The sequence below is a fragment of the Haemaphysalis longicornis genome, unplaced genomic scaffold, assembly GCF_048455015.1.
Source record: "Haemaphysalis longicornis isolate Haplotype H1 unplaced genomic scaffold, Haemaphysalis longicornis Haplotype H1 scaffold_7, whole genome shotgun sequence".
Classification (NCBI taxonomy): domain Eukaryota; kingdom Metazoa; phylum Arthropoda; class Arachnida; order Ixodida; family Ixodidae; genus Haemaphysalis; species Haemaphysalis longicornis.
This window is the reverse complement of record NW_027526422.1, coordinates 9903717-9922163: the sequence shown is the minus strand read 5'-3', so window position 1 is coordinate 9922163 and position 18447 is coordinate 9903717. Positions and strand designations below refer to the sequence as shown.

Below are 18447 nucleotides of genomic sequence, written 5' to 3'. Positions count from 1 at the left end.
TTTGTAGAGAGCACAGTAATTAGCCGCCCTCGTCAATATCATCAGCGCTGTGGCAAGCGGTTTCAGTGCAACCGTGATGGGGCAGGTTTTATACCACACATAAGCGGGCATTTCTCGGGGCTGATTTTCTCGCAATGTGGCAGGACTGGCCCACTTTTGGGTGAACAAATATGGTTACATTGGTCTGAAAAGAAGCAATTCTTTTGTCCCACTTGTGCGATGCAGCCATGCTGAAATATAACGATATATCTGCTCGAAACATTAAAACATTTTCTGTGGTGATAGGGTCTTGTTTCAAATAAGCATTAAATGGGCAGGTTATGAATATTTTTTTTTGTTGGCGCACTTGCTCCACAGTGGCAGTGGCACCCTTTTCACAATTTTCGAGGAGACGATTTCGGTCTGATCCGTGGAATTTACGACTGGACCAACTAAATTGAATTGGCTCCGGAATGAAGAGTCTTCATTCGCATCGGTACCCGCGTACCACTACAGCTCTAGTTACACGCCTATTTATTTTTCGTTCAATTTACATTTGTTGCCATGAATTTACATATATTTGTTAGAAAAGTGGGGCCATTAGATTAGCGGCATCGGACTCACCATGTACAGTCTACGGGTAGTCCGAAGACTGTTCCCACCGTTATACGCACAATACGAATACCGGGTTGTGTCCCAGACAGACCATAGTGAATTCAGGGCGGAAAATTTGACCCCAGAAGATGAGCCCATGCTAATGCTCCCCCGGAATAAGGATGCTAACGCAACCTGACCAACTTCAATACCATTTTTCAGCTACGTGCTTGTCTCGCCTTGGCCCTGGCCACCAGCACTTTTTCTGGCTACGTCGGAGTTCCAGCCTACGGCTTCGGCTACGGATTCGCTGCTCCGGCTTTCGCTAGCTACCACGCTGTGCCAGTTGTGGCTAGCTACCGTCCTGTGCCCGCTGTCGCCGCCATTACCCACGCTGCCCCGATTGTGGCTGCTGCCCACGCTGTGACGAAGGTTGCCACCACCTACCGCGCACCAGCCGTAGCCACCGTAGCTGCTGCTACCGCAGTCAACTCCTACGCGACCAAGGTTGCGGCCGCAGCCCCCGCGGTGACCAAGGTTGCCACCACCTACCACACTGCCCCAGCCGTCGCAACCGTCGCCCATGCGACCCCAGTAGTAGTGGCTACTGCTCCGGTCGTCGTCGCTTACCATGCCCCAGCTGTCACCACCGTCCACCATGCCCCAGCTGTGGCGACCGTGGCACACACTGCCTACCATGCAGCTCCAGTCTACGGCTACGGCATCGGCACCCTTGGTTACGGTGGCGGCCACTATGGCTTCGGCCATGGTCTGCTCGGCTACGGCCTAAACTACGGCTACGGTCTCGGCTCTCCCTTCCACTACACCAGCCTTCTCCTCCGCAAGAAGAAGTGTAAGTATCCTTCCACCGAGAAGTATTCAATCTGTCTGCCCTGATATAGGTGTTTGAGTTCCCCTCACCCAGCGAAACCCCCAAAACTACTGTCACTGTTGAGTGTTAAAAGGTCATTTTCTTTTTATAGTAACTACTTCTGCTGCATTAAAAAACGTCATTGATATTAATATTCGGAGAACCCTTTATGCAACTTTCCTTTCCAGCAGGGCTGTTGCTGAAAATTCATTGAACATGTTAAAGTAAACATACATCGTTTCACAGAAATTTAATGGTACCACGCGGCACTTTAAACACGATGTACGTAACGTGCTTCTGACAGGATCGGTTGCGTATAGTACGAGGCAATCATTGATTTGTTTGATTTGTTTGTGTGTTCGCAGAGACTGGACAGCCACCATCGGATCCACCCAACATGGCCCGTTGGGGGTCCGTGTTTACTCGAAGCACTATGCCTCAATAAAATTTGTACATTTTACATATGATCACGGCCAACCAACGTATTCTTCTTTTGGTGACGATACAGTACGCTACGCATTCACTCTGAGAGCAAAACTCATTAGTACGCGCTTGAGCGTGGCATTTCACAGCATTTGCTAGTGTAGTTTGAACAGACGAATAATATCAACCAGAGACTTACCACATTTCTCGAACCTATACATGATATTCATTGAGAAGTTAAGCTGTCAATTTCTTCGCTTGGCAAAACTGGAGCAGCCACGGACATGGCCGAAGCGCCACGGATATTGCGCGGCGTGTGCCACTCCGCCCGCATGCCGAAAACGAAAAAAAAAACACCGGCGTGCGTCGTCTGCTCCGTTTCAACCCGATCCTCAACGGTGGTGTCAACAGAGATGTTATTAATCGCACTCACATAGGAGTCGAGGCACTACTTCGCGTTCGGTGGGGTAGATTTCGGAACGTCCAACACACATCATGTGCTTAGCATGCATGCTAAGGCGGACAAGTACCGGCATCCGAGGAGCCCTACGTAACCAGTGCCGGCGCACTCACCTGGTTGCCTGCATGCATGCCTCGCCAGTGAATACAACGTATACGAATGTAGCAACTCCCTTTTCAGAAACAACCAGTATTCAATTCAACGCATTTTTAAAGTTCGCCACAAACAATTTTACGGCGTTACATGTAGGCGAAAGTCTTGTAATCAAAACTGCTCCTCTGTAATACAAACATAGAAAACTCCGTCGACGCATGAAAGCGGGTCAGACTCCACTGCCGCCAAACTTCGCCTCTTTACTTTGCCTGCCCCTCTCACACTCTTCGCCTCTCTTCTCGATCTTCGCATGAGGAACACACTGGAAGGCTTTTCGTTTAGCATGAGCAATTAGCTCTGTACGGACCCGTGTGGATGGAGAATGCGTGCAGTCATAATGAAGGTCACTCAGTCAGCCACGAGGCCTCTCCTGTGCGCATTTCAAACTACACAGCCAAAAAAGCATATGTTCCACAGACTCTGAACGCCAGAAAGAACCGGCCCGCGTAATTTTTTTGAACATCGAAGCATTGGTCACTGGAACGTGTTTTGGTGTGACCGAAGCAACGGTCACCCCAAACACGTTGTGAATCCACAAGAGCTAGGAGCCAAAGAGGTGTATGCCGGGATAAATTACCCCTGGATAAATTACTCCGGTATAAATTAAGAAAAAGAACGGCTGCCCACAGTGCGTGCACAAGCCTACGTCTATGCCACACCAACTCCTTCCTAGCCCAGCCCCGAAGACCGTACGTAAAGAGACGGAACTCCTGGTGGCGTATACAAGATTCCGTATGCAGGGTGCCCCTAATTATACATCAGCAGAACAAAAAAATCTATCGGAACGAATCAGGAAGCACAAGAACGGTGTCCGGAAACGAAACCAGAGCGCACCGCTGTCGGCGAGCTCTCCGAGTTACCCAATCACAGGAAACCAATTGGAGAAAAAGTGTGATACTTTAGTCGTGGAATATCCAGAGAGCAGCACTGGATCTAAATCGTTCTATTGCGGGTCGCCGGACTCTGTACACGCGTGCACTGTGCCTTAAAGCGAGGCGCTTTCATTTGATCTCGTTTATTTTTCCGTAAAAGCCCGTAATCATTGCGTGAGACCGTGGGTGACCACCGGCGCTGAAGAAGACGCTGCTACAATGTGTCCCCATTCACTCCGAGGAAAGAGCCGAACTGGTTCTGGAACGTCGATGTTCTTCGTCTATATACCTTTAGGGGGAGTTAGCTATTTTATTTCGCAGTCGCACCTTTCCGGCCCACGTCAAATGTTTCCCGTTGTTTAACAACCTTCGTCGGCACAAGCAGCGGGCTTGGAATTACAGTACACTCGCGTTAAGATGAACTCGAAGGGACCGCGATTTGTTCGCATTATCGGAGATTAGTCATAGCGGAGTCTTTTGCACTGTAAACATTATAAGTGAGTAAATGTGTTGTTCGTGTTAACCGGAGTCCGTCTTACCGGGTTCGTCTTATCCCGAGTCTGCTGTATCCCAATCCAAGTCACAATGTACGCAAGCAAGTCTGCAATCTGCAGGAAGTTAGGCACATATGACCTCGACTTTAAGGTGGGAAGAACTATTACCAAAGTGACACCTGAGAATCGTTAAATTCATTAAACAGTGCGACACGCTGGCCCAGCTCTCACAGTCCGCCATTCACGTTATTTGCGAATTTCGCAGAAACTTTGTTATGCCTGATGAGAAATTTGCAGAATACTTGCTAAAACTCTTCTTTTCCCGAGGATTACCAATCAGGCACGTATTCACCTGAACACATTGTAAGCGTTTAAGCAACGCATGCCGGTTGGAGCTGCCAAGCTTCAGCAGTGGGAAGATATATAATCACAAGACGTAGCAAAACCCAGCATATTGTTTGGGCACAAAGCCACGCTGTTAATTTCGCGTATAACTGCCTTTCATACCCCGACGTTGCATGTGCAGACAACGGGGGTGCTATTGCTTTTTTAGTCAAAATCATACTCGCACTCACCCTGAAAACAAATTTCTTGTATCGTATTTGCATGCGTTTGTTTTAAAAGCGCAGGGTATCTGTACTCCGGGTATCTTCAATACACATGTTTATTTCTAATATCGCCCTTTTCACTGGCAATCAAGTCATTAGTGAACCGAAACAATCAATACACCCCATGAATACTGTTCTGACACTTCCTTACATACCATATGACTTCCCGTGCATGGTAGTTATTGAGTTGTGCGTCGGGCCTCGGCTGTTCCCAGAGACAATGCCAATCATGAGGCGGCCACACGGGCGGAAAACTCCGATCTTCGAAATGACCCTCTTCCTACGGAACTCAACGCGATACTCTCGGCCACTAAGACAAGGGTCCTACCAAGCACGACATCTGTAATTCCCCCGTGTGCTCCATTCTTCCTCCTCCTCGATTTCGTTGGGTGTAGCTTCGGCGGTCACGAAGCGGGTGCGGTGTCGCCCCAGTAGTAAACACTACAAATTAATGCTCCTCAGAAATTAATGTAGACCTGTGACATTCTTCCATGATCCGGCAATGGGATTCAGGTAGATCACTGCCACTACCTCATGGTGGGTATCAAGTCGGGCGACTTGGTGCACTAGCAGACGTGAACGATCTTTAACGGCAGCGCCAGCAACGTCCGCCACTCATTCTGGGTCCGTTCCCTCGAGCATTTTGGGTCATTCCTTCGAGCAATAAACAACCCAACAATAACAACAACCACAGAAACAGCAACAGAAACAACAACAACAACAACAACAGCAACAGCAGCAGCAGCAACAACGACAACAACAACAACAACAACAACAACAACAGTAGCAGCACCACCACCAACAACAGCAGCAGCAGCAACACGACAACAACAACGACAACGACAACGACAACAACATCAGCAGAAGCAGCATCAGCAGCAACAACAGCAACAGCAGAAGCAACAACAACAACAACAACAACAACGAACGAACAGCAGCAGCAACAACCCTGTTGGTGCTCGCCAGAGACGCGCTGTCGCGAGCCAACACTAATCAGAAAGCCAAGTTGAAAGCAAAGCAGCAATCCAAACCTGATAGAACCCCCATGTCCATCTCCGGGCGTACATACACGACATGAATTTGTCCGTAACATGGCCCCATCGAATGGAAGAAAAGGCCGTACGAAGGGAAATTGAAGGGCGCTGTGAATTCGCTGTCTTTAAATGTTTTCGCTATTGCCAGGGGCTAAGGTCCGGTGCAAATCATTACCGATAGTCTCAAAAACACAACCGGTATTACATACATTCTGGAAGTGACACGCCCAAAGTGATCGCAGAAGCGGCATCAGGGGTGTCCCTTCTTAATCTTGCCTGTGTGTTATATATGATTCATGTAAGCTCTCTATCATATCCACCTATTCCATGTACTGTTTCCTCCCTATACCCCCTCCCCTACAACAGCAGGCGTTCCGGTGTCCGATTCTAGGCGAGACCATTTACGCCTGTTGGTGGATCTACAATACATACATACATACATACATACATACATACATACATACATACATACATACATACATACATACATACATACATACATACATACATACATACATACATACATACATACGTACATCAGGGGAAGTAATGGCGTACCTACAGGTGACTACACTGTAGCGCAGTGAAGCCGTACCACGGAGGCGCAACTACGATGTTGTGTTGCCGAAAATATCCGCGAGTGAGCAGAGAACGTGCGTAAGCACCATCGTGAAACGACAGGCACCCTGATTGCCTTACTACGTATATAAAAATAGAATTTCTTTCATGCGGGAAACGACACTTAGAGGGATATAAGGGTGGGTTAAAAACATTGTTTAGAATTCGTAACCTATGGTTCAGCTTGATTCGGCTGATTTGCGCGATTTTCATTTTCGAAAGAAAATTATAACACTATTTCCCTCAAACCTTCCTCTCCAACGGTTGGCCAACGTTAGCTGTGACGACAATTTCGCGAGCGCGCAGGGCAACGTTGTACGGATTGCCAGCATGTTTTGCCTCTGTAACTTGCCCCTGACGAAAATAAAAGGCACCAATTATTATGAAATAGACAGACATCTACGTCTTGGAGACGGTTATATTGAAGACCAGCGTGACATTACTGTTACTGCTCGCAGGGTTGGCGCTAAGGGTGCAAGGTGTTTTCTATTTCTTGTACCACAGCAGACAAGACTAACTGTCTTCAGGACCATTAATTGGTAAAATAAAAAAGTACATGACTAAAATCACTCAGTGTAACCCCAAATGAGCAGCCGTGTAATGTGGCTCTGCAAAGGTAAAGTTACTGAGTATATAAATTCAGTAGAAAGTGAATAGAAAACTGATTATTCCGAAAAAAATTACGCCCACCTCCCCTCGCGGGAACCCTGGTGTGATGCGACGCTGAAGGGGGTTCCATTGGCGTTCACTCACTCAAGGAACCGTCGCATCAAGCAATCGTCGGGTACGGCAAGAGAGCAAGCGCAAGCGCAAGCGCGGACGACCGTCGACTGAGAGACCGGCCGAACGCTTATATGCGGAGCGCGCCCGAAGGAGAGGAGACCGCGGAGAGAGAGAGAGTACTGCACATGCGCGCAGTGCGCAGCCGCGCGCAGCGCGACCGCAGATGTTGGGAGAGAGTGTTCGCTATCGGAGAGAGGAGAGGAGGTGAGCGGAGGAGAGACGCAGCTGTGCGGACGCGGACGACGGACGCACGCAGGACATGGCCGCCGGCAAGAGATGCTCCTCTCAGCGTCGCATCTAAAAGTAGTGAATGACTTTCAAGGTACCTTTGTATGTGTGTGTGGTAGCAAGAAAAGACAGAGTACGTTGTGAGCCACAAATGAAACCCTCTTAGCCTAGCAGAAAGACACACCGGCTCTGTTTTTTGTTAGAACCAGAAGCCTTCAATATCATGGATAAGCGATTGGTCCTCGAGGTTATTGTTCCAGGGCTTGCCACCACTCTTCCTGAAGACGTCTTCAGCCCGCTAAATAGACGTTCGAGTGATGCGCTCAACTGAACGGACGCGTTGCATGTATTTTTTAAACGGGCTGTGCAGAGTTCCGCACTTAAAAGAGTACTGCCACGAAATTTCAAAGCTCAGAAAACTATGGAAAAAGCTTGCTCTGTATATGCAGATACCCCCTCGGAAGTTAAAACCGTAACCGCTCAGTAGAACACATATTAAACCTATTTTAATGCTTGCTTGCAAGAGAAAGCACATCCGCGCCATCGAGCAAGCTCATGACGTCATCTGCGCGTCGACCCAAACGGCTGACGTCAGGGCTCCCGTGACGTATCGAGGCGGCCGCGGTGCTGTTGGCGCGCGCTTTTCCGCTTTGTGTATCACGTCAGAGTTTAAGGGACTGATATCACGTGCGACTACGGCCGGTCGGGCCGGTCTGGCGCGTTCACAGCGCACAGACCGGCATGGGCTGTGGTGCGACGAGAACAGTGACGTTAAATGCGCTTTCCAGTCATGGCTACCGCCTCAGTGTTCGCTTCACCGAAACCGAAACTGACACGAATAAATGGAGCTGAAAGAAATCATTTATGCTGCGTTCGACAATATTATGTGCCATTATATATGACTGGTGGGCTCTTAGGCACCGGTAGCCACGAAGAAAAAAACGGAACATAAAAATTTTGTCCCAGTACTCGATTAAGGATGTTACACACACCCTACCAAAGGCTGTCATTTGACTCCAATCTCCAATGCTTCCGAACCTTAGAAACATCCTTATTCACCAGTCTAATCCCCATGGGCCCTTCAAGGACAGTAATTCAGTGTAACGTAATGTGCCGGATTTATACAGTGCCCGTCGCAGTTGCAAACTTGTAAGAAACAAAAAAATTATGACTGCTGTTCGATCAGTGAAATTATTGTTAGAAGAAGGAAGAAGACGTGGGGCGTAGCTCCACAGTGGATCCGAGATGAAAAATAAGCAGTCCGTCGCGTGTAGACTGGGTCGGTGCTGTCATGGTCGTGGCCACCATTATGTGAATAGAACGCTTCACTGTCAAACATCATTCGCCTCATTTCGCCTGACGCCAGGTAAAAATATATTTAAAAAACACACCCAACTTCTATTTTCGCAAAACTGAGTCATTTAACTTTTTTTTTTCAAGGCCGTTAGTAACGGCACTTTTTGGGTAACCACAATGTCAGCTTCGCGCCATGACTAGTGTCGGAAGTTCCCAGAAAGATTAAGTCGCCCCCTTGTAGGATATCACGCGTGTTGAAAGCTGACTCCACGCTTTAATCTCAATGGCACGCCATGCTCGTTAGAGTTGATTCTCAAAGGGTGTTAGAAATTCGTCCCTGTGTTTCCCCATAAAATGTGATTCTGTAGACAATGGAGTGGCGGGAGTTTTAAACGAGCCAAAGCTCCACTAGTAACTGTTGCTTTTCGCCAGTAAACTACGGAGTCACCGCATTATGCAGTAACGAAAATTCCACAAATTGGCATCAGGTGGGAGAATTCGATGAATTCACCTCTAAACGAAACTAAAGTGAAGGAGTTGTAAACAACGTCTAACTACCTCAACAGATTAAACTACAGAAGGATGAGGCTATGTTGCAAAATTTCCCGTTAATTTCCGCGCAGTTTTTACAAGAACACGGCGGGCGAAAGGGGGAGCTTTCCATCCCCCCATAATTCGTACCGCCTTGCTTACCTCAACTAGGACGAGACACTGGCGAAATTTGGGAAGGGAGGTTGAATCAAACAGATCGCTAGCATTGTTAGCCCGTACATATGTTCAGCGAGCAAACCATCGATTTCAACATTTTGAAGGCTGGTAAAGCATGAAAACACATTGCAAACCAGTGTAAGGTAGTAGAGTAACGACAGGTGCACTAGCTGCTAGACGAGCGTGAATTACGAGGTCACTAGACGAGCGTGAAGTACACAAAATAACAGAATAGAAAGCGCACGCCCTGTCTATTTCTCTACCGTTGAACTTTGTCCTCTGCACCCGTTTTCAGCCACGAACGGCTCATAATGTTTTCTTTTCGGGCACGCATTAGAAACAAAGGCTTTAGAGTACCGCTAAATAGTCAAATAATGACTTACTTGTGCTAAACTTCCAAATGACACCCCCAATAAGACCTAGGCGTAATAACTTCATCGTACATTGAAGTTGTTTAAAAACTCAGTGGTCGCTACCTACGGAAGGTCAAGGACACACTAGTGCAATCTTCAAAATAATGAAATGTACCTGGAGGCACTTTAGTCCGCTTACGTGCTTTGAAGGCCAAATCCTGGCGATACTTATTAACAACTTCTTTGCTGCAACATCGCATTTGCATCGCTTTTCTTGCTTTCGTTCTTTGTCTTTAGGCGCGAATTACCGCGTCCGCCTTCTTTTCCGCTACACCGTGTCTGCGCCTTCTTAATTCTTCGCTTTCATTTCTACGTCTTACGGGCCATATCACGTCAAAAACCAGGCTGGCACACGACACAGCTTCGCAAGACTCAGGTTTCTCCGCAGCTGTTGGGCACCTGGTCTACTCACGTGCCATCAAGTTCAGGTGTCACAGGGCGCGCATTCTTCTACAACTTTCACGTTTGAAATTCATAGTTTGGCAAATTTTTTGAAGCGGGCACATTGCCACTCAGAGCTCCCGATTCCTTCGTATAAGTGTCATGAAGACAGGAACAGCAACAACAACCTTTGTTTGCGCTGGCAACGCTATTTTGTTCGGGATGTCCTTCAACATACAAAAGTACTTTCATTTAACACTCCACAGTGTGCGGTAACTTGTACCTCCTTGCGATGATTTGCTTTATGACCTGCTTTATATTTTTCTTGTAGCCCCACACAGTTTATGGAAAACGCGCATGTTAGACAGAAACGCTGAGCAGATGTTATTTTACAAGTCGCACTTTCAGTCCGTATTGTGGACACATGCGCCTCCGAAAGCCCTTATTTAGATTGCACAGTGAACGTCCGTTACGAACTGCGTGATCGTGCGTTACGCTATTCCTTCAATAATAACATCGGGGATGACAGTCGCTACAACGTACCTCCTTTACCTCACTCCTAATTTATTTTGGTGTTTTTTTTACGAACCTGATTTTCTCCAACATTTCTATGTTAATCCAGTTTATGGCCCTTGCTTAAGGAGGCCATCCCTGGTATTCTGAGTCCTTCCTCCACTCGAGCCTCCAGTGGAGGAGATTCTTGAAATCGATTTCCCCATGCATAAGTATTGCGGAATTCTCCCTCTCAGCCGAGTGGAGCGAGCAAATGGAGTGGAAAAGAGACTCAGAATACAGGCCTATGCCGCCCTCGTGATGCCATCAAAACTTGGTCGTCTGCCAGCGCAGTGTCTGTGCTCCTCGTTCGATTTGCCATTGACCTTTCCTCTCGTAATAACAGGTTCTTGATACATCACGTGGCCCTTTTATCGTTTTTTTTTTGTGTGGCAGGGCCTCACATACGGAGGTTCGGTCAAAAGGTCTTCGACCTACTGTATCCACCATTAACAGTATTTTTATATTTACCTAGAAATATAACCACAGTTCTTTAAAATAGTCGTTTTCACAAGGATGTTTTTTTTTTGTTTTGTTTAAGCGAAGTGCACCCGAAGCCCGAACGTATGTAGTCCGACTAATGGAGCGACAAGAAACAAGTACCGCATTTTAGAATGGCGGGCAGTATTGGCCTTCGGGCAATAATTAGTGTTCAGAGGATTTAGTTGCACTTTCACCGATAAGAATGTCGAAGCAGTCCACTATGAAAGCTACCGGTGACCAAATGCCGATAATGTTTTCCTGTACCCCTGTGAGGGCCTTCAAACCTTTTACAAGGAGTTCATCCCGTGGTGACGTTTTTACACATCTATGTTTCAGCGATGGTATCAGTAATATCCCAGCAGCTGTTTATGTCCAGCGAAATATATTGTTATGCGGTGTGCGTCAGAAGCGCCCTGCCAAAATAGCTTCGTATCGTGAATTATGCGGCCTTTCTCTCGGTCGTCACAGCGGTAGGTATAAAAGCATTCTCACGGCAACCTAAGATCAGCTGCAGTCTCACTTCGACCTCTCTCGAAGCATCAACAATGATCGCCGTGAGTATGCCTTGCTTCTTCTCCAAAGACTTTCGCCTTGCTTACCATGTATCTTCGCACTAATGCTTCATTCCGAAAGTTACCGAAGAGGCGCATTGTCTGGTGATTCCTCGATATCATACGTAATGCAAGTACGCAGATTATTTTCGTTACCTGGAATAAGCACGAAAAGAAAGGACAGCTTCCAGGAACGATTATAGCTTCAACTTCTGGCTCGTTGTTTTGTTGAGTAGAAACTGTAGTTTTCTGCAGTTTGAACCGGTGTTTCAAAGCTACCCCTCCACCCCGACGAACTTCGAAAACCTGGGGGGACAACTAAGAAATTCCCATGACGTGTAAACGCTACACCATTACTTATCGCTGCGTTATGACGCTGGGTTTGATTTCTATACCCCGGCGCAGACTCCAACTTTGTTTTGTTAGCTAGGGGTCTTTTCCTGTTGCCACTAAATCTGCACTAAACCCCGCGGAGAAAGACATAAGAAGAAGGCAGCTAGAGTCTGCGGGGGAAGAAACGTAGCACGCAGTGTAGCTTGTTGGAAGAAGTTCGAAATATATAACTATACCTTCTTTAATCAGCCGATAATCTAACTCTTTACGGCTCATACAATTTCGTCCCCTCTATCAGGTAGTCATGGAAAGAACAGATGCCAGAAGACTGCTTAACAAAATCTATTATTTTAGTCGAATTTTAAGAGTATGAAAAGGGGAACATCCCTCTCAGAGGGCGTTCGCTGGTCTTTAGTTATATGCCAGCAGCGATCCAAACTGAGTGAATTGTTGGCTACAAATAAACTGTCACTGGCTGCCATGCTCTGAAGGAGCGACTACAGCAAAAACACCTGCAGCGATGCCATATATAAAAAGAACAAGTTGTTCTAGTCAGCTCGATCCGTGAAACGACGCAAATGCCAAGTGTAGAATTACGTAACTGCCTATTACATACCTTGTTTATTCACCTACGCATGCAACTTTTTGAAGGTCATGACAGACAAGGGCAGGAAATACACTGGCTTTTCACACTGGCTTGTTTTAATACTAATACCGCGAAGGCTGAGTCCCTGACGTAGCAGAATTCGCAAAACGTTCGAGTACACCTGAGCATTCTTTAGAACGCAGTGAATGGTAAACCACTGGTGTACAATTGAAGACCGTGTCCTCCTCTAATTATCACCATCTCCTTCCCCCTTTGCGTCTTCTTGTCCTTACTATGACGCGGCACACACCCGCGTTCACAGCACCAACAAAGAAGGCATTCAACGGGAGTGTATTTTGCTATTCTTGTAGTTGTTAGTTTTGCAATTAACATGCTCAAATTACGCCTATAAGCATGTCTCTCACGCACGTTTCCAAGTCGAAGGCCACAATTCGCATTAACTGCGTCAACCTTTATTCGGTTAAAGTCATCTAGCTGCGGTGATGTTGGGGTACGCGCTCTTGTCGCGTTCGGGGGGATAAGGGTACGATTTTTACCCGGGCTGATTTTCACCCAGGCCCCACTGTACATAATTTTCTTTTCAACGCTAGCATTTTAATTTCATTCTCTTTTCGTCATCGGCCAATTTGTGTGAAATTGTTTGGTTACGCAGGACACCTGGCCTCCGACAAAATAAGCGAATGCTTCCGCATTAAAAATACTCGGCAAAGGAGAGAAAAAAAAAGGGGAAGTGCGGTAATCATACAGCAAGCGTTCTTTAGCGCAGGTGAAATCCCGCCTGGAAGAATAATTCATTGCTTTCTAACACACATTTTCCCTGTTCCGTCCTACAGCTCCGTGTTAGCTTCGCACTGGCACTGGCCACCGGCGCCCTTGCTGGTTACGTCGGCTACCCCGGCTATCACTACGGCTATCCAGGCTTCGGCTACGGATATCCTGGCTTCGGCTATGGATTCCCCGCTTATGGCTACGGCTATCCAGCCTATGGATACGGCTACAGATTTGCGGCTCCTGGCGTCGCCCGCTACCACGCTGTGCCGGCCTACTCCGCCTACCACCATGCTCCTGCTGTCACCACTGTGGCACACGCTACTCCAGTTGTGGCCACTGCCCCAGCTGTGACGAAGGTTGCCACCACTTATACCGCTGCTCCCATCGCCACCGTCCATGCTACCCCAGTCGTGGCGACCGTTGCCCACGCTACTCCAGTTGTAGCGACTGCCCCGGCTGTGACCAACGTCGCCACCACCTACCACGCTGCCCCAGCCGTGACAACCGTTGCCCACGCTGCCCCAGTTGTGGCTGCTGCCCCGGCTGTGACTAAGGTTGCCACCTCCTACGCCGCCACCCCCGTCGCCACTTACCCAGCTGTTGCAACCGTTGCCCATGCCACCCCAGTTGTGGCTGCTGCCCCAGCTGTCGCCACCACCGTTCACCATGTTCCAGCTGTCGCTGCCACCACCGTGCACCACACCCCAGCGGTGGCCACAGTCGCCCACCATGGTTACCGTGTAGCTCCAGTTTACGGTTACGGCGTCGGCACCCTTGGTTATGGTGTCGGCCACTACAGCTTCGGTCACGGTCTGCTCGGCTATGGCCTGAACTACGGCTACGGCCTTGGCACTCCCTTCCACTACACCAACATTCTCTTCCGCAAGAAGAAGTGTAAGTAACGCTGAATGAATTTTCATTTCCTTTTCTGTTTCGCTAACTCCAGCAGCAAAAAGACCCCGAAGAACATCGATACAGACGACTAGCTTTTACACTGGAAAATATATTGATATTACATGCGTCCTGTGAAACGCTGACCTAATGGTTCGCGTTTCAGCATGGAAAACTCTCCTCGGAAAGATTACTAGGCCTGCTAATAGTGCAGAGCTGATCAGTGTTGTACGAATAATTGCTTCCGTCTACAATTTACTAATTAACGACTTGCAAGAATATCTAAAATGAATGGACATATGATTTATTTGGCCCTGTTAATTCTGTGGCGCCCCTGATGCCAGCTGCGTAAAATATGCCTTGGTCTCATGGTTTGAAACTTCTGTTTTCGCTGTTCGCTCACTAGACAGGTTCGTTGCCTAAATTAAGGTAAGCGATAACACTTGAAGTTGTTCCAGAACTCGACAGCGCCTTAAGATCGTAAATAATGCATGAAATTTTGAATTGGAGTTGGAGTTGGAGTTGGAGTTAATCTCGAGTTGGAGTTAATCACAGCAATTTTTTATTTTATGTCGCTACGCATGCGGACAGCTTTTGTGAGGTACTAAGAGAAGTACCAAGTTCAGGGATATTCTTGGACAAAACGTACATAAGTGACGCCAAACCTAAAAACCCGAAGCAGAACCATAAATCTGGCGTGACCCGTTCTTGTTCTTTTTTGCAGAAACTGGAGTCTACGCAACAAACCCAAGTGCTCAGTACCTTGGCCATGGCCCGTTATGCGGAAAAGCATTCGCCACAATAAATTTCACGCAGTTAAAAATCGAGAGACTCACCGGGTTATTCTTTCTTGCATTTTACTTTCCTTCGTCTGGGAATTAAAAATATCGCGCAATGATGGATAACTGTTCGAACGGTTGTCCAGTTAAGCTTACCCATATTTGACAACAGGATCGAGAAATGTTTATTGTCTTATTGTAGGAGGCAGCGACCGTTATCCCGGTCCTCTTACTAACGGAGGAAAAAATTGAGTGGCAGTGACGGACCAGTGCGTAGTGTAGAAGAATCACATACCATAGATAATATGTTGAAAGAGCTATCGTTGCAGTCGCTTTGTTTATGCGGGTCAATGCGGGTCAATAAAAAAGCGCATGCGCGTTTTTTTATTACGAAACACTCTGTCCTGGGTAGCATTCCGAGCCTCGCTCGAACTTCTGAATCTTCATGTTTCCATATTTCACGCAATACTGCAGATATGCGCAAGTGTTTCGTCTTTTGTCGTAGTACGTGAGTGATGGGTCCATGCTATTAGAGTTGAACCATTGTTAATGACCCCAACCGGCGCAATTACTCACCGGCCACCACTCCCGGCCCCGCCTTTCTCAAGGATGGTGTGTACCCGATATACAAAAAGGTTTCGTGTCCACGAACGACGTTTTAGCCCCTAAATGAAATCAAATTAGTTAATTCTGTAATTCTATTAGCTCCAGCATTCGTCAGTCGCTAGTGCACATGGCCTGGAACGTACATGGTGCCCTCGAAAGGTAGGTAGCGGCCCTGCAGGATTAATTCTTCTGATCGCACTCCAACTTCGATTACGCCGAAGGGTCAAAATTGTCGAGTGAACCTCCGATAACGCTGGTCTCACGCTCCGTCTCGAAAACCGCATCACCATCCTTTGCAACCGCCCTCAAGCGCTGGCGTTCTTTCCGATAACTTAATCAGTATTGCGGCCGTCAAACAAGTGGATCATTCATTGCCGCAAGGTGTGTCGCGGAATGTTCTTAATCTAGCTCAAGAATGCTGATCAAGGTATTACAAATGCTAGACAACGCTAGTGCCAATACCGGACCAGGATGAGTTCACGACTCAGAAGAATTTTTCTCCAGCCACGAAGTTAATGAGAAGGCCGTTGCTAGAGTGCCGTCCGGTGGTACCACATTCACTCCACCAAAGCGACGCCCACCGGCGTTTCGCGAAAGAAATGCAGTGCCTCGCAGTGTATACTTCGCTCTCTTTAAGTAACGTAACGTAACCAAACCTAACGTAATCTAACGAACATAATTATAATCAAAATCAAATTAACTGAGGCAACAGCCGGACGTGGTATCAGAACGGTTAGACTAAGCAGTAGAAAACGCGTTTCCCTCTCCCATCTTAGTCGGAACCAGAGCCTGGTCGGAACAATGTAGGACGGCGCTCTAGCGACGGCTGCTGCACTGAAATGGAGTTCCTTCGCACGGCACTCTAGACACGGCGCTATTCGAACGCTGCAAGGATTTCCTTCGTAGCCGTGTGGCTGCACTCCAGGTGGTTGTCAGATTTTTCTCTTCGCGTTCTGCAATGCTCCGCCAAAATTTTAATGCTGAACACCATTCTGAACCAGGCTTGTTGTTTTAGGCGGTGGGGTCAGCAGTCATAATCCGTCCCAGGAAAAGTTTAAGCAAGCGGCATCTCGTTTTTTAGCAGCTGTTGTACAAGCCCGCAGTTCAGTATCGGAGGAAAAAAATTGGCCGCGTATCTGCTCCTTTCGTTGCAAATGTCGTCAAAAGACGATAGTCTTTGTAGACATTTGCCAAGGAAATGCCCCCCTTTGCTTTCCCGCTTACCTCTCATGCTGTTCCTGTACGTTAAGCTCATCCCAAGGTAAACACACTAAGGGTTTGCGCAAGGCGATTTGAATTTACCGCGTTTCACTGCTACACGCCGGGTTCCTCGATGCCAGCGCTGCACTACGGCGGAGATGCGCGTGAATGGAGGCGGCCGACTACAAGGTTTATAGAACCGCATGACCGTGCTCCACGTGCGTTCCAAGTAGAACGTGGAACCTAGCTAGTGGAACCTTTCGTTGCTTTTGCCGCGTTATTTTTCATATGCCGCCAGGAGGCGCCGGTTTTCTGCAGTAGATGTAGATTACCATTTTCTATCGAAAAACCAAGCATCCACGAATTTTTTAATAACGGAACACTCTAAATATCCCTTGTATACTAATTTTCTGTCTTATATTTGCGTAATGTCTTGTTCTGGTTCAACAAAGTTGACAAGTATGAACATATAAACCGGGCTTAGACGTTTACATTGGCTGTGAGTATATAAGACTATTGCGCAATATAAATTTTACTTTTGCCGGGTGGCTGAATTGAGTACAGACAGACAGACGGACAGACAGACAGACAGACAGACAGATATACAGACAGACCAAAATTTATGGGTTTAAGTAGCCCAAGAAAGACTATCGTCTTTAAAAATACCAAGAAAATGCGGAGCGTCGTGAGCGCGTGCCTCGCTGCGGACGCCGAGCGTTTCCGGCACGCGCAGAGGCTATAGCAAAAAAAAAAAAAAAAAATTGGCCGCGTATCTGCTCCTTTCGTTGCAAATGCCGTCAAAAGACGATAGTCTTTACCGACTTTTCACAAGTAAATGCTTCCCTTCGCTTTCCCACTCACCTCTCATGTTGTTCCTCTTGCGTCGCGCGCCTTGCAAGGTAAAGACGCCAAAGGTTTGCTTAAATCATTTTAAATTTCCCGCGTTCCACTGCTCCAAACCGGGTGTCTCAATGCCAACGCTGCCGTACGGCGAAGACGCGCGTGAATCGAGGCGCCCTACTTCAACGTTTATAGAGCCGCGTTTCCCTAGTCCACGTGCGTTCCAAGCAGAAAGTGGAACTTATCTAGTGGAACCTTTTGTAACTGTTGCCACTTGATTTCTTCAAATGCCGCCAGAAGCTATATGGCGCGGGCGACCGCAGGCGACGGCGGAGGGATATTTTTTTCTTCAGTTGATGAAGTATTTAATCTCGCCAAAATCAAACATGTACGATTTTTTATAAAGGAGCGCTGCAAATATCACTTCTGTAATTATGTTTTGTCTTATATATGCGTAATGTCTTGTTGTTCTTCAACAATATTGACAAGTATTGCTGCGCGGGCACTACAAGGGACGGACACAAAAATAATTCAGGGAGTCTGGCACTCAGGCGCAAGTCTTGAATGGAGATGCTGTTGCAGGTGAGCATTGCCGAAAACGTAGTTAAGTTTCAGTATGCTTGTTTATTTGCATAGTTGCGGTGCTAGTAATCGTCGTTATATGCATCGAAGAGGTCGTCGTCTTCGCGGCGAGCGGTGGATGCAAAGTCATCCTCAGCATTCTAGACTTCCACAATCTCTTAGTTATCGACTCGAAGCAGCGGTGGCGGGATCTGCAAGTCGTGTCGGGAAGGATTGGCACACTCGTAGCCATGTCTCCAATTATCCATAGTGGCTTCTAAAGAATGCCGTGGCCGCGATAACCTCGGCTAAGTAGGGTGTCTTTTCTCCTTTCGCATTAGCACTGGAGTTGTTTCTT

The 18447-nt window shown here is 47.4% G+C and overlaps 1 protein-coding gene across 1 annotated transcript in view; it reads left to right on the top strand.

The window, feature by feature from the left end:
• Nucleotides 1-14114, top strand: part of LOC144145009 (uncharacterized) — a 61113-nt gene extending 46999 nt beyond the window's left edge. The window contains exons 7-9 of the mRNA XM_077676510.1: nucleotides 831-1426; nucleotides 4850-4869; nucleotides 13275-14114. Coding sequence (XP_077532636.1) covers nucleotides 831-1426; nucleotides 4850-4869; nucleotides 13275-14114 — 1456 coding nt within the window. The remainder of the gene's footprint in view (nucleotides 1-830; nucleotides 1427-4849; nucleotides 4870-13274) is intronic.
• Nucleotides 14115-18447: the final 4333 nt, after the last annotated feature.